The 14,929-nt window shown below is 46.2% G+C and overlaps 1 protein-coding gene across 4 annotated transcripts in view; it reads left to right on the top strand.

Annotated features, from left to right (window-relative positions):
* The window catches only part of PGPEP1L (pyroglutamyl-peptidase I like), an 80,720-nt gene that overhangs the window by 48,285 nt on the left and 17,506 nt on the right, over positions 1-14,929 (top strand). For 2 of the 4 annotated variants that reach the window (XM_015459156.3, XM_015459158.3), the window contains 2 exons: positions 9,728-9,850; positions 10,864-11,090. In XM_015459156.3, coding sequence (XP_015314642.1) covers positions 9,728-9,850; positions 10,864-11,090 — 350 coding nt within the window. Of the gene's footprint in view, positions 1-9,157; positions 9,273-9,727; positions 9,851-10,863; positions 11,091-14,929 lie in introns of all 4 variants that reach the window. The other 2 variants (XM_059879250.1, XM_015459157.3) reach the window with 2 other exon arrangements.

The raw sequence follows: 14,929 nt of genomic DNA, 5'->3' as shown, positions 1-14,929 counted from the left end.
TAGCTGTACCAAAGCTAGCTTGGCTTTGTACATCTGCAGGTCCCTGAACAGGCTTGATTTCCTGAAGCAAAAGGGAATTCATCACCCTTGGAGCAAGAGACACCATGGTGCTAGGCCCTCCATTTTTGAATCATTTTTAACTTATTATAAAGTATTTCAATTTCAGTCTGAATTTGGCAATGAGGAGTTCATGATCTGAGCCACAGTCAGCTCCCGGTCTTGTTTTGCTGACTGTATAGAGCTTCTCCATCTTTGGCTGCAAAGAATAGAATCAATCTGATTTCGGTGTTGACCGTCTGGTGATGTCCATGTGTAGCATCTTCTCTTGTGTCGTTGGAAGAGGGTGTTTGCTATGACCACTGCGTTCTCTTGGCAAAATTCTATTAGCCTTTGCCCTGCTTCATTCTGTACTCCAGGGCCAAATTTGCCTGTTACTCCAGGTGATTCTTGACTTCCTACTTTTGTATTCCAGTCCCCTATAATTAAAAGGACATCTTTTTGGGGTGTTTATTCTAGAACGTCTTGTAGGTCTTAACTCAGACTTAAATTGAATAAAGTAGGGAAAACCACTAGACCATTCAGGTATGACCTAAATCAAATCCCTTATGATTATACAGTGGAAGTGACAAATAGTTTTCAAGGGCTTAGATCTGGTAGACAGAGCTCCTGAAGAACCATGGACAGAGGTTTGTGGCATTGTACAGGAGGCAGTGATCAAGACCATCCCCAAGAAAAAGAAATGCAAAAAGGCAAAATGGTTGTCTGAGGACACCTTACAAATAGGTATGAAAAGAAGAAAAGGAGAAAAGGAAAGATATACCCATTTGAATGCAAAGTTCCAAAGAATAGCAAGGAGAGATAAGAAAGCCTTCCTCAGTGATCAATGCAAAGAAATAGAGGAAAACAATAGAATGAGGGAAGACTAGTGATCTTTTCAAGAAAATTAGAGATACCAAGGGGATATTTCATGCAAAGATGAGCACAATAAAGGACAGAAATGGTATGGACCTAATAGAAGCAGAAAATACAAAGAAAAGGTGGCAAGAATACAGAGAAGAAATATACAGAAAAGATCTTCATGACCCAGATAACCACAATGGTGTGATCACTCACCTACAACCAGACATTCTGGAATGTGAAGTCAAATGGGCCTTAGGAAGCATCACTACAAGCAAAGCTAATGGAGGTGATGGAATTCCAGTTGAGCTATTTCAAATCCTAAAGGATAATGCTGTGAAAGTGCTGCACTCAACATGCCAGCAAATTTGGAAAACTCAGCAGTGGCCACAGGACTGGAAAAGGCCAGTTTTCTTTCCAATCCCAAAGAAAGGCAATGCCAAAGAATCTTCAAACTACAGCACAATTGCGCTCATCTCACACGCTAGTAAAGTAATGCTCAAAATTCTCCAAGCCAGGCTTCAACAGTACATGAACTGTGAACTTCCAGATGTTCAAGCTGGATTTAGAAAAGGCAGAGGAACCAGAGATCAAATTGCCAACATTCATTGGGTCCTTGAAAGAGCAAGAGAGTTCCAGAAAAACATCTACTTCTGCTTTATTGACTATGCCAAAGCCTTTGACTGTGTAGATCACAAGAAACTGTGGAAAATTCTTAAAGAGATGGGAATACCAGACCACCTGACCTGCCTCCTGAGAAATCTGTAATAAGGTCAAGAAGCAACAGTTAAAACTGGACATGGAACAACAGACTGGTTCCAAATTGGGAAAGGAGTACGTCAAGCTGTATATTGTCACCCTGCTTATTTAACTTCTATGCAGAGAACATCATGAGAAACGCTGGGCTGAATGAAGCACAAGCTGAAGTCAAGATTGCCAGGAGAAATATCAATAACCTCAGATATGCAGATGACACCACCTTTATGGCAGAAAGTGAAGAAGAACTAAAGAGCCTCTTGATGAAAGTGAAAGAGGAGAGTGAAAAAGTTGGCTTAAAACTCAACTTTCAGAAAACTAAGATCATGGCATCTGGTCCCATCACTTCATGGCAAATAGATGGGGAAACAGTGTAAACAGTGTCAGACTTTATTTTGGGGGGCTCCAGAATCACCGCAGATGTTGACTGCAGCCATGAAATTAAAAGATGCTTGCTCCTTGGAAAAAAAGTTATGACTTACCTGGACAGCATGTTAAAAAATAGAGATATTACTTTGTTGACAAAGGTCTGTCTAGTCAAGACTATGGTTTTTCCGGTGGTCATGTATGGATGTGAGAGTTGGACTATAAAGAAAGCTGAGCACTGAAGAATTGATGCTTTTGAACTGTGGTGTTGGAGAAGACTCTTGAGAGTCCCTTGGACTGCAAGGAGACCCAACCAGTCCATCCTAAAGGAGATCAGTCCTGAATATTCATTGGATGGACTGATGCTGAAGCTGAAACTCCAATACTTTGGCCACCTGATGCAAAAAGCTGACTCATTTGAAAAGACCCTGATGCTGGGAAAGATTGAAGGCAGTAGAAGGGGATGACAGAGGATAAGATGTTTGGATGGCATCACCAACTCAATGGACATGAGTTTAAGAGAGTTCTGGGTGTTAGTGATGGACAGGGAAGCCTGGCGTGCTGCAGTCCATGGGGTTGCAAAGAGTCGGACACGACTGAGTGACTAGACTGACTGATAAAGTGTTTCACTTCAGTTAATGTGTTTCAGAATTAATATTATCCAGTTTTAATTAAACTAAGCCTCAAATTATGATCAAGAAATCCTTACAAAAAGGATCTTCAAGAAACCCACAGATACAGGATCATATGATGCAAACCTGAACACATGTGAAAACAGCCAAGTGATCCTTTATCTAACCTCATCTGAGTCCTCTGCCAGTCACATTGTGATGTAAAAACAGTAACAGTCTCATAAGAAATTGGCCAAAAAGAGGGAAGAATTAAGGGAACCATTATAAATACAGATTTACATATACTTGTATGTAAAATGAATATGAACAGTGAAGCCCACATGAAAAATGTATCATGCCTTGAGACATGAAGATACCAGCTAATGATATTGTGTGTGTGTGTGTGTGTATGCATGTGTGCATACTAAAATCTTTTCATCAATAGTGGCATGTGGTCAAAAATATTTGGAGACAACTGCTCTAAGCAGAGGATCAAGAATTACTGGGTTACTGTTGTTCATTACTGGACTTTTGGAGGAATAACCAAAGGATATTGGGTGTAGGCTGGACATTTGTCAAATGTGGAGAGCGGAACTTGGCTTTGTTAAGGAAAAGAGTGTGACCTGGAAACAATCCTAAGATTTTCCAAGCCTTTGGTGAGAGCTGTGGTCAGCCCTAAGCAGCTGACCCCACTGTTGTGGCGGCATCTCCTCTGTGAGGGTCTCTGGAACGGCTCCCTTCTTTTAAACTCACCCTCAGTTTCCTTATCTGTAAAATGGTGACAAGGTTAGGGGGCTGGGGTGAGGTGCTGGGCATACTGCCTGCAGATAGCAAGGGTGCTGCTGAGGCAGCTGGTCTGATTATCAGCCAGACTATTTGTTAAGCTTTTAGAACCGGAAAAATACTACATACACCTTAAAAATGTTACGACAAATATAGACAGAAATGAGAATCTCCCCTAATTCTCCTCGTTGTCAGTATGCTCCTATTTCCATAAATGGCTGCAGGAAACAGTCTGAGATCCTTATTTTTAAACTGGTTTCTTTTCATGGGTTTTCCTGTGTCAACACATTCTTTGTAAAATCGTTTATAATAGCTGCATTATGCTCCACTGGTAGCTGTCCTGTACTTAATACGTCAGACCCCCAGTCACCTCCACGGCTTCTTCCTGTGCCTGGTGAGCCCCTCCCAGGTCTGCCCCTAGTTTCTGTGTCCGTGGGGCACCTCCAGCCTAGATGGGGTTGGAGGGAGCACGGGCCTGGATCTCCAGGACCAGCCGATGGCTCCCAGGTTCCTTCCAACCCTGCAGGTCAAGAAGAACCGGCTATCGCTTCCTCGTCCATGGTCAGCCCGCAGACACGCACACACAGGCACACAAGACCCTCACCCAGAGCCCAGCACAGAGGCCCCAGGAGGGTCTCTGCCATATCCACATCTGATGCCTGATGGACGAGTGAGCGAGAGAAGGAGGGAAGGAGAAGGGAAAGAGAGGGGAGGGAGGGACAGAGAGAGGGCAGAAGGAAGGAAGTAGGGGGGTAAGAAGGGAGGAGGGAAGGCTGTTTGCACACACCTCCAAGTTCCCACTCCTTAATTTCTTCCCCTTGAACACTCTTGCTAGTCCTCCAAGCTCAGATCAGAAGCCCCTCTGGGCAGTCCTCTTAGGCTGTAACTCCACGTGGATGGTCTTGCTTAACTTTCACAGCAGCCCTTGTGAGGAAGGTCCTGTTTCTACGACATTTTGAAGATCAGGAAACTGAGGCTTGGCAAGTTTCAATAATTTGCCCAAACAGTGAAAGACTTTATTTTTGGGGCTCCCAAATCACTACAGACAGTGACTGAAGCCATGAAATTAAAATATGCTTGCTGAGTGCCAAAGAATTGATGCTTTTGAATTGTGGTGTTAGAGAAGACTCTTGAGAGTCCCTTGGACTGCAAGGAGATCTAACCAGTCAACCCAAAGGAAATCAGTCCTGAATATTCATTGGAAAGACTGACGCTGAAGCTGAAACTCCAATACTTTGGCCACCTGATGCGAAGAACTGACTTATTGGAAAAGACCCTGATGCTGGGAAAGATTGAGGCAGGAGGAGAAGGGGATGACAGAGGATGAGATGGTTGGATGGCATCACCAACTCAAGGAAATGAGTTTGAGCAAGTTCCACGAGTCGGTGATGGACTGGGTAGCCTGGCATGTTGCAGTCCATGGGGTCGCAAAGAGTCAGACACAACTGTGCAACTGAACTGAACTGAACTGAGCTCCTTGGAAGAAAAGCTATGATGAACCTAGACAGCATATTAAAAAGTAGAGACATCACTTTGCCGACAAAGGTCCGTATAGTCAAATCTATGGCTTTTCCAGTAGTCATGTATGGATGTGAGAGTTGGACCATAAAGAAGGCTGAGGGCTGAAGAATTGATGCTTTCAAATTGTGGTGCTGGAGAAGATTCTTGCGAGTCCCTTGGACTGCAAGGAGATCCAACCAATCAATCCTAAAGGAAATCAACCCTGAGTATTCATTGGAAGGACTGATGCTGAAGCTGAACCTCAATACTTTGGCCACATGATGTGAAGAGCTGACTCAAAAGACCCTGATGCTGGGAAAGATTGAGGGCAGGAGGAAAAGGGGATGACAGAGGATGAAATGGCTGGATGGCATCACCAGCTCGGTGGACGTGAATTTGAGCAAACTCTGGGAGATACTGAAGGACAGGGAAGCCTGGTGTGCTACCATGGGTTGTAAAGAGTCAGACAAGACTGAGCAACTGAGCAACAAACACACAATAGGAAGAGGAAGACATGGAGTCTAAGCTCCTTCCTAACCACCTAATAATTGAAGGTCCTCAGAATTCCACAGCCCAGTGTGGCCCAACACAGCCCTTGGAACCAGAACCAGGAGTCTTGCCATCACTTCCCATTCCTATACTCCATCTCCTCTGAGAATGTGAACCCCCAGACAGCCCATGCTCTAGCAGAGGACCACATTGCAAGCACTCAAGAAGTTTGAATGAAGAAATCCTTTCCTGCTTCATGGTACTAGCCACAGACTCCCATTAGATGAGAGAAGACTCAGATTGTGGAAAAAGAGCAACCATTCTGCAGCACCAGCTGGTGCCACAGCCTTGGTGGATTTGAAAAAAATTCAGAGAGCAACTGAGTTCTCTTTGTTAAATCTCTGTGTGTTCCTGGCAACCAGATTTTGGACTACATGGAGGCAGGAAGAAGTGGGTGGAAGAGGCAGAAGGTGGGGCTCCCTTATTCCCAAGGGCCTTTGTGACTGGTGGGGTTCAGGCTTTTTGAAGGATCGGGGGCCTGGCACAGGCTCTCAGCTCCCCGTGGAGCCTGGTGATTCCTCTGGCGAGAGCAGTACCCTGAATTCCACTTTGGTAAGAGTTATACCAGGCTTTGTCCCTGGCCCCTTGGGCACAAAACACTCTGCAATTCTAGCTGAGAAAGTGTGCCAGTCTGGAAGGTACAAACCCCTGGCTCTCTCTGCATAGAACTGACGCTCTCTTTGCTAAAACTACCAACCCTCCTTGGCAGAAAGGGTGGTGGCAACCAGTTGTCTGCCGTCTGCTTATGCAGAATATTCTACTCCCTGCTTCTGAAAGGCTAAAAGTAATCAAATTCTAATAAATATTACTTTTAATAAATCCCTCTTGCATGACTTTCTCCAATTAATATGGACTAATTATACATATTGGGCCTTCATATAAAGCCCCAATTATGTGACAGATACTGTGCTGGGCACTTTTTGTGAATCATTTAAAATTTGTGAAAGCATCTCCAACTTTTATTTATGCCCATTTCACAGATGGGAAAACAGAGGTGCACCAAAGCTAAACAAGATGCCCACATTTGCCCAATGAAAGGTGGCAGGACTTCCCTGGTGGCACAGTGGGTAGGGATCCACCTGCCGATGTCCCCTGACATGGGTTCAATCCCCGATCTGGGAAAATCCCACATGCTGTGGAGCACCTCTGCCTACACACCATGACTACGGAGCCTGCGCTCTGGAGCCCATGAGCAGCAATTACCAAGCCCGTGTGCTGCAACTACAGATGCCTCCATGCCTAGAGCCTGTGTTCCACGACAAGAGAAGCCCCCAGTCTCTGCAACTAAAGCCCGAGCACAGCAACAAAGACCCATTGTAGCCAAAAAAAAAAAAAAGGATGGCAGAGCCAGGTCTCAAACCTGCATCTTTGTGACTCCAAAGTCCGTGCCCTTTGGAGTCTCACTTTAGTGGGATCTCACTTTGCATGTGCCCCTTCTGCCCTGTACCCTCCTCATTCCAGGCTTAGGCTGCTGATGACCACCAGCTTGGTTTAGTCTTTGTAAAATGCTATTGTCTGCCACGGGTCACAGTGTAGATGGCCCAGGGCACCGTGCGTGCGTGTGTGTGTGTGTGTGTGTGTGTGTGTGTGTGTAGGCGTTAGAGAGAACACATGCTTGAGGGAGCCGAGCGTCCACATGAGGCAGTGCCTGGAGACTCTTTGCATGATTGCAGGTTGGAGAGAGTTCCTCAGATTCCCAAATCAGTTTCTGACTTCAGTCCCGGGTTGTCTGTGTCACTTTCAAGAGTTATAATGAGCTGGATGGATGAACTGGAAGGCATCTGAAACTCAACCAGGACTTATCTCGTTACCAGCTGGAAGCTCCCCTGTATTAGTCAGCTTAAGCTGCTATAACAAAATTCTGCAGGCTGAGTAGTTTAAACAACATGCATGCATTTCTCACAGAGAAGTAAATGAAGTCTAAGATCAAGGTGCCAACAGATTTGGTTCCTGGTGAGAACTTTCTTTCTGACTTACAGTATCTTCTGGCTGTGTCCTGCCTCAAATGGCAAAGAAAGAAAGGCTCTGGCCTCTCTTCTTCTTATAAGGGTGTTAGTCCCATTATGTGGGCTTCCGAGGTGGCTCAGGGGTAAAGAATCTGCCTGCCAATGCAGGAGACCCAGGAGATGCAGATTCGACCCCTAGGTCAGGAAGATCCCCTGGAGGAGGCCATGGCAACCCACTCCAGTATTCTTGCCTGGAGAATCCCATGTACAGAGGAGCTGGTGAGCTAGAGGCCACTGGGCTGCAAAGAGTCAGACACACCTGACCTAGTATGCATGCATACATGCATGAAATCCCATCATGCATGACCCTACCCTCTTGACCTCATCTAAACCTTAGGGTTTCAACATACGAATTTGGGTCAGGGACATATTTTCAGTCCATAGCTCCCTCTCCCAATACCAGTACAGCTGACCACAAAACCTAGTGATCTCTGGATGACTGCAGACTTCCTAGAGCCATCCAGGCAGCCTGGCCAAGGCCCCAGGAGGCCTGTAGCCCATGGTGGTGTAGTTACCTTCCTGTCTAACCTCTGTCCTCAGTGGGAGGTGTCTGTTGGCTCCATCTGTTGCTCCTCTTGCTCAAAGGGCTCCAGGGGAACCAGCAAGCCCCTGGACTTCCAGCCCCACAGTATGGGCGGCAGTGGTCACCTCTTTCCAGGGGACACTGGCTGCTCCTTAGCAGAATCCCTGGAGCTGGTGACATGGCAGACCTGCCAAGGTGCCAGCTCCCCGTGTTGGGACAACTGGGAGGGAAAGAGGTGGAGGGTGACACACCAGTTAGGAAAAGAAAATGCATCAGGAGGATCCTGGAGGATAATTCCATGGTAATCCTTGAAAAAGTTCAAGTTTATACTGGTCTGCAGTTCCTTATCTGCATTTCTGACATCCAAAGATCTCTAAACATTAGATGTTTTCCTTAATCTAGTTGATGCAAAAGGTGAGCTGAGCTGGTGTGAGGCAAAGTGTGATGTCTGTATTTATTTCACCTAAATTGCCTGTTTCTATTTCCTGCCCTGAAATGTCAAGGTGGCCAGTTGTGGAGTGCAGCCCCAGACTCTGAGTCCACTGGAATCCAGCAGGGAAGGGATTCTAATGCCAGCTTGTAGTTGAGGCTGTTTGAGCACCGCATTGGAAGCTTGAAAAGAAACAGCTGATAAGGAGAAGCAGGACCTTTGGGCATTGACTTTAGATAAGTGAAGCACACAGAAATGCCAGGTCCCCGAGAGCTCAGCTGGTAAAGAATCCGCCTGCAATGCAGGAGACTCTGGTTTGATTCCTGGGTCGGAAGAGCCCCTGAGAAGGCATAGGCTACCCACTCCAGTATTCTTGGGCTTTCCTTTGTGGCACAGCTGGTAAAGAATCCGCCTGCAATGTGGGAGACCTGGGTTTGATCCTTGGGTTGGGAAGATCCCCTGGAGAAGGGAAAGGCTGCCCTCTCCAGTATTCTGGTCTGAAGAATTCCTTGGACTGTCTAGTCCATGGGGTTGCAAACAGTCAGACACGACTGAGTGACTTTCACTTCACTTCACTTCGGTATCCAACATACTCCATCCCATGCCTATAACTATAAAGGCCATGGAGAAATACAGTTTGGCCTTCCTGAACTTTCTGGTTTGGCAGTAGTGAAGCCATCAGCCTTCTGGAAAGCACTACCTTAGAGAGTGTCATGGGTGGGTTGTTGTTATAAAGCAGAAAACCTGGACAGAAGAACAGACACGCACAAAGGGGCGATGATGTGAAGACCGCAGTTATGCTACCACAAGCCAAGGACTACTGGGGGCTGCCAGAAGCTGAAAGAGGCAAGGTAGGTGCCTTCGGCAAGGTTCAGAGGCAGGATCACCCTGCTGACACCTTGGTTTTGGACTTCCATCTGCAAGAGAGAGGTGATGAATTTCTGTTCTCAGCTCCGGGTGCACCTCCCTCTGTCTTATACACCCTTCAGCTTCTCCATCTGGCTCACCCTCATCTGTCCACTAGAAGTACCCTGCATCCCTTCTGTGAATGCCGTTCTGACCTGCAGACTGGGTCAGACATGCCTTTGGGGTCTGTGCACCTTGACAAGGGCAACTATATGGGGCTTTGTGCGGGCAGCAGGAGCTCTGGCCCACTGTTGACCCGTCGCCTCTGTGGGAGCTCCTTGAGGGCAGGTCCAGGCCCCCAAAGGCCCCAGCAACGAACTGGATGGCCCTGAACTTGGCTTGTGAGGAGCTCCCTGTGGCCCTCCAGCAAGCGAGGTGACCCACCTGTTTCTTTCTGCAGGAACTCTCCAAACTGGGCCTGGGGAATGACATGGAGGTAGAGCTGCAGACTCTTCAGCTGCCGGTGGATTACAGGGAAGTGAAACAAAGGGTCGCCAGAATCTGGGAAGCTCTTCAACCACAAGTAAATGACAGCAAGGGAGGCAGTGGGGATGGGAGTGGGGGGTGGGATGATTATGTGTGGAGACCCAGAGCCTGTGAACCCCAGGACCCTGGTTCTAGGGTTGATGGCTCAAGTGTATCCTGCCCCCTGCCCACCAGTCACAGCCCAGACAATTTCAAAAGGGTCTGGTTATAAAAGTTTAAGATGAAATACAGAGTAGAATCTCAGAATAAGACTCTGGAAAGAGAGAAGGAGGAAAAGAAAAGGAAGCTTTATTCCCAGCCTGGACTCAAAGGTAGTTCCCACCTAACAGAGAGGCCCCTGGGTTAGTCCCAGCCAGGCCCTTGCAGAGCAGGTGGGTTGTGAGATGGGGTGAGAGGCAAGGACCTCTTGGCCTAGGAGAGCATTTGGAGGGTGGCCCCCACCCGGAGGTGGGAGAGTGGCCCACCTGGAGAGGCCCATTTCATCACTCCCAGAATATTTTATCAGAACAGAGTTACTATGCAGGAAACTGGTACAAACATCCTCCAGATATGAAGACCAGATGATATTAATAGAACAAATACCACCAGACCTTTAAGATGATACCCTAATGTTTTGATAATATAATGAGCTACATTTTTCAAAGAGGAAAAATAATCAGCTCAAAAAATTCTAACAGTATTTTATTAGACTGTTATTAACTTCCTTTATTAAAATTTCATAAAAGAGATGGAAGCTTCCAGGGAAAGACTAAGCTTCTCCTGGGATAGTCTTAGATACCAGCTGGGACCCCCCAGGGAAAAAAGGAATACACTGCCATATAAAAATGTTTTGAAATAGGAAAATATTTAAATTAGATACCATGTAGGTGTCTATCCAGTGATTTTTCGTTCCAGCACATTCATCAAGGGGAGCGGCAGGGGATGGGTGTGATGGTGGCACATTTGGGGGACTGGGGTGTCTTGCTCCCCAGAGCTCTCCCTCTGAACCGTCTGGAGAGCAGAGGGGACCTCAGTTTCCCTCATCTTCTGCCTCCACATGTGCTCACACAGCTCGTTGTGCATGTGGGCGTGGACCCCGCCGCCAAGGCCATCTTTCTGGAGCAGTGCAGCAAGAACCGAGGCTACCGAGACGCCGACATCCGGGGCTTCCGGCCCGAGTGCGGCGTGTGCCTTCCGGATGGGCCAGAAGTGATCGCGTCAGAGGTCAGCATGAAGGCGGTCAGCAGGCGGGCGGCAGTGCAGGGCGTGGAGGTGGCCTTTTCCCGAGACGCGGGTAGGTGCGTCCTGATACTGGGCTTGGAGGGGAAGAGGAAGGGCTGAAGCGGCCTCTGACCAAACTTCCTCCCAGCATGTGCCATCCTGTGCCATCCAGCTGGGTGCTTGGAGCTGCCCAGAGTCATCACCCAGACCCACACGTTGCTCACTTCTGCCTAGGACTGATTCTGAGGACCCTCCCACTCACTAGCCTTTGTTGGCTGGCAGAAGAGAAGGGGTAGGTAGGGGATGTTGAGAGGCACTAACATTTTGTGGATGACTTTTTTTTTTGCAGTATTTTATTCTTTTTTTTAATTGGATGATAATTGCTGTTTTACATATATATATATCACCTCCCTCTTGAGCCTCCCTGCACTGCCCGCCCCCCACCACCGCCACCGCCCTCACACCCCACTAGGTCTCACAGAGCACCAGGCTGGGCTCCCTGTGTTATAGAGCATCTTCCCACTGGCTCTGTTTTACACATGGTGGTGTATATACGTCAATACTATCCCAGTTCATCCCGCCCTCTCCTTACCCCACTGTGTTCACAAGTCTGTTTTCTACGTCTGCATCTCCATTCCTTCCCTGTGAACAGGTTTATCAGCATGGTTTTTCTAGATTCTTACATATGCTTTAATATAGTATCTTTGTTTTTCTCTTTCCCACTTCATTCTGTGTGACAGGCTCGAGGTTCATCCACTTTAATACAACTGACTCAAGTCTATTCCTTTTTATGGCTGAGTAATATTCCACTGTATATGCGTACCACAACTTCTTTATCTATTCATCTGTTAGTGGACATCTAGATTGCTCCCGTGTCCTAGCTGTGGTGTATAGGCCACAGTGAACATTGGGGTTCATGTGTCTTTTTGAATTGTGGTTTTCTAAGCATCTGAATGCAGAGTTCCAAAGAATAGCAAGAAGAGATAAGAAAGCCTTCCTCAGTGATCAATGCAAAGAAGTAGAAGAAAACAACAGAATGGGAAAGACTAGAGATCTCTTCAAGAAAATCAGAGATACCAAGGGAACATTTCATGCAAAGATGGGCTCGATAAAGGACAGAAATGGTATGGACCTAACAGAAGCAGAAGATATTAAGAAGAGGTGGCAAGAATACACAGAAGAACTGCACAAAAAAGATCTTCACAACCCAGACAATCACGATGGTGTGATAACTGACCTAGAGCCAGACATCCTGGAATGTGAAGTCAAGTGGGCCTTAGAAAGCATCACTACAAACAAAGCTAGTGGAGATGATGGAATTCCAGTTGAGCTCTTTCAAATCCTGAAAGATGATGCTGTGAAAGTGCTGCACTCAATATGCCAGCAAATTTGGAAAACTCAGCAATGGCCACAGGACTGTCAGTTTTCATTCCAATCCCAAAGAAAGGCAGTGCCAAAGAATGCTCAAACTACCACACAATTGCACTTATCTCACATGCTAGTAAAGTAATGCTCAAAATTCTCTAAGCCAGGCTTCAGCAATACATGAACCGTGAACTTCCTGATGTTCAAGCTGGTTTTAGAAAAGGCAGAGGAACCAGAGATCAAATTGCCAACATCCGCTGGATCATGGAAAAAGCAAGAGAGTTCCAGAAAAACATCTATTTCTGCTTTATTGACTATGCCAAAGCCTTTGACTCTGTGGATCACAATAAACTGTGGAAAATTCTGAAAGAGATGGGAATCCCAGACCACCTGACCTGCCTCTTGAGAAATCTGTATGCAGGTCAGGAAGCAACAGTTAGAACTGGACATGGAACAACAGACTGGTTCCAAATAAGAAAAGGAGTACGTCAAGGCTGTATATTGTCACCCTGCTTATTTAACTTATATGCAGAGTACATCATGAGAAACGCTGGGCTGGAAGAAACACAAGCTGGAATCAAGATTGCCAGGAGAAATATCAATAACCTCAGATATGCAGATGATACCACTCTTATGGCAGAAAGTGAAGAGGAACTAAAAAAGCCTCTTGATGAAAGTGAAAGTGGAGAGTGAAAAAGTTGGCTTAAAGCTCAACATTCAGAAAATGAAGATCATGGCATCTGGTCCCATTACTTCATGGGAAATAGATGGGGAAACAGTGGAAACAGTGTCAGACTTTATTTTTCTGGGCTCCAAAATCCATGCAGATGGTGACTGCAGCCATGAAATTAAAAGATGCTTACTCCTTGGAAGGAAAGTTATGTCCAACCTAGATAGCATATTCAAAAGCAGAGACATTACTTTGCCAACAAAGGTCCATCTAGTCAAGGCTATGGTTTTTCCTGTGGTCATGTATGGATGTGAGAGTTGGACTGTGAAGAAGGCTGAGCACCGAAGAATTGATGCTTTTGAACTGTGGTGTTGGAGAAGACTCTTGAGAGTCCCTTGGACTGCAAGGAGATCTAACCAGTCCATTCTGAAGGAGATCAGCCCTGGGATTTCTTTGGAAGGAATGATGCTAAAGCTGAAACTCCGGTACTTTGGCCACCTCATGCGATGAGTCGACTCATTGGAAAAGACTCTGATGCTGAGGGGGATTGGGGGCAGGAGGAGAAGGGGACGACAGAGGATGAGATGGCTGGATGGCATCACTGACCCGATGGACATGAGTCTGAGTGAACTCCGGGAGCTGGTGATGGACAGGGAGGCCTGGCATGCTGTGATTCATGGGGTCGCAAAGAGTCGGACATGACTGAGCGACTGAACTGAACTGAACTGCAGGGTATATACCCAGTAGTGGGACTGCTGAGTTATTTATTGCTGCAAAGTTGTGAATTAACCATTCTAGTTTAGCCTCAGATGAAGATTAATTTTCCTTTGTTTCTCCAGATTCTGACCCCCTAGGAGGTAGTTAATTCTCCTTCAAAAGAATGAATGAAGAAATCGTTACTGAATTAAGTCATATGAGCCTTATTCAGGCCCTAGCATAGCCTTGGAAGGTTCTTGCTTTATTCAGTGGCCGACAAATTGAGAAGCAAGAGCTAAGTTCATAGACCAACTTCTTGCCCACCTGATGAAAGGGATTTAATATTAAAGATAAGACAAAGGGAGGAGGAGTGAGGCTAATGATGGAGAGGCATATGCATTAGTCTACCTAGGAAGACTTTTTCCAGGGAGTAGGATGCCACTCTGCTTTTATCCTTTTTATGGTCCTTAATGGCTGGTCCTGGCCACCAGTAGGTGTGTCATGTTACGAATAGTAGGCTAATTTAGTAAAATTAATGTATAATGAGACTCAGGGTTTGTTGGAGGTCAGGTTCCTGGCCATCTTGGTCCCAACTGGTACCATCTTTTTTGTTTGTGGCTTTCTTTCTTATCCTTGGATCCTTTAACTTAAATATTTATGTTAATTCCTGCTAAAGGTGGGGCCTGGCAGGTTTTGAGCAAAAATCTGGCACTTCTGGCAATAACATCACCCCCACCTCTTCCTCCTTACTGCTTCTCATTCTTGAGGGCCACTGAAGGGTGAAGGTCTGACTTCTGAAGCTGCTTCCTGCTGATCATGAGTGCCGTTTTTCCTTGGATTAGGGGAGCAGAACTGTTCCTGACTAGCCTAAATTAAGTCTAATTATCAGCAAGCTGCAGTCAGAATTGTTTGTACGCTTGTATTAGTATCATCTGAAGCTTGATGACTTCAAAGTCATCAAAGTCACATTTACTAAGGAAGTTGAGAAGACAAGGCCCAGAGATAAGCAGGAAGATAATGGCAATTAGTGGAGCCAAGAAATGGAAAAAAGGCAAGTTAGCCTGGGAAGACCCTGCTTGACTATGTTCCAGATGGAGCTTGGATCTAGACCTTGTGTGTTCTATCTGTATAACCATTGAGCTTACTCATATCTTTTTTAGGTTTATCTCAACCAACCTAGTTATT

Source organism: Bos taurus, chromosome 21 (assembly GCF_002263795.3).
Source record: "Bos taurus isolate L1 Dominette 01449 registration number 42190680 breed Hereford chromosome 21, ARS-UCD2.0, whole genome shotgun sequence".
NCBI lineage: Eukaryota > Metazoa > Chordata > Mammalia > Artiodactyla > Bovidae > Bos > Bos taurus.
Note: the sequence above shows the minus strand (reverse complement) of the source record. Positions and strands in the feature narration are given on the sequence as shown.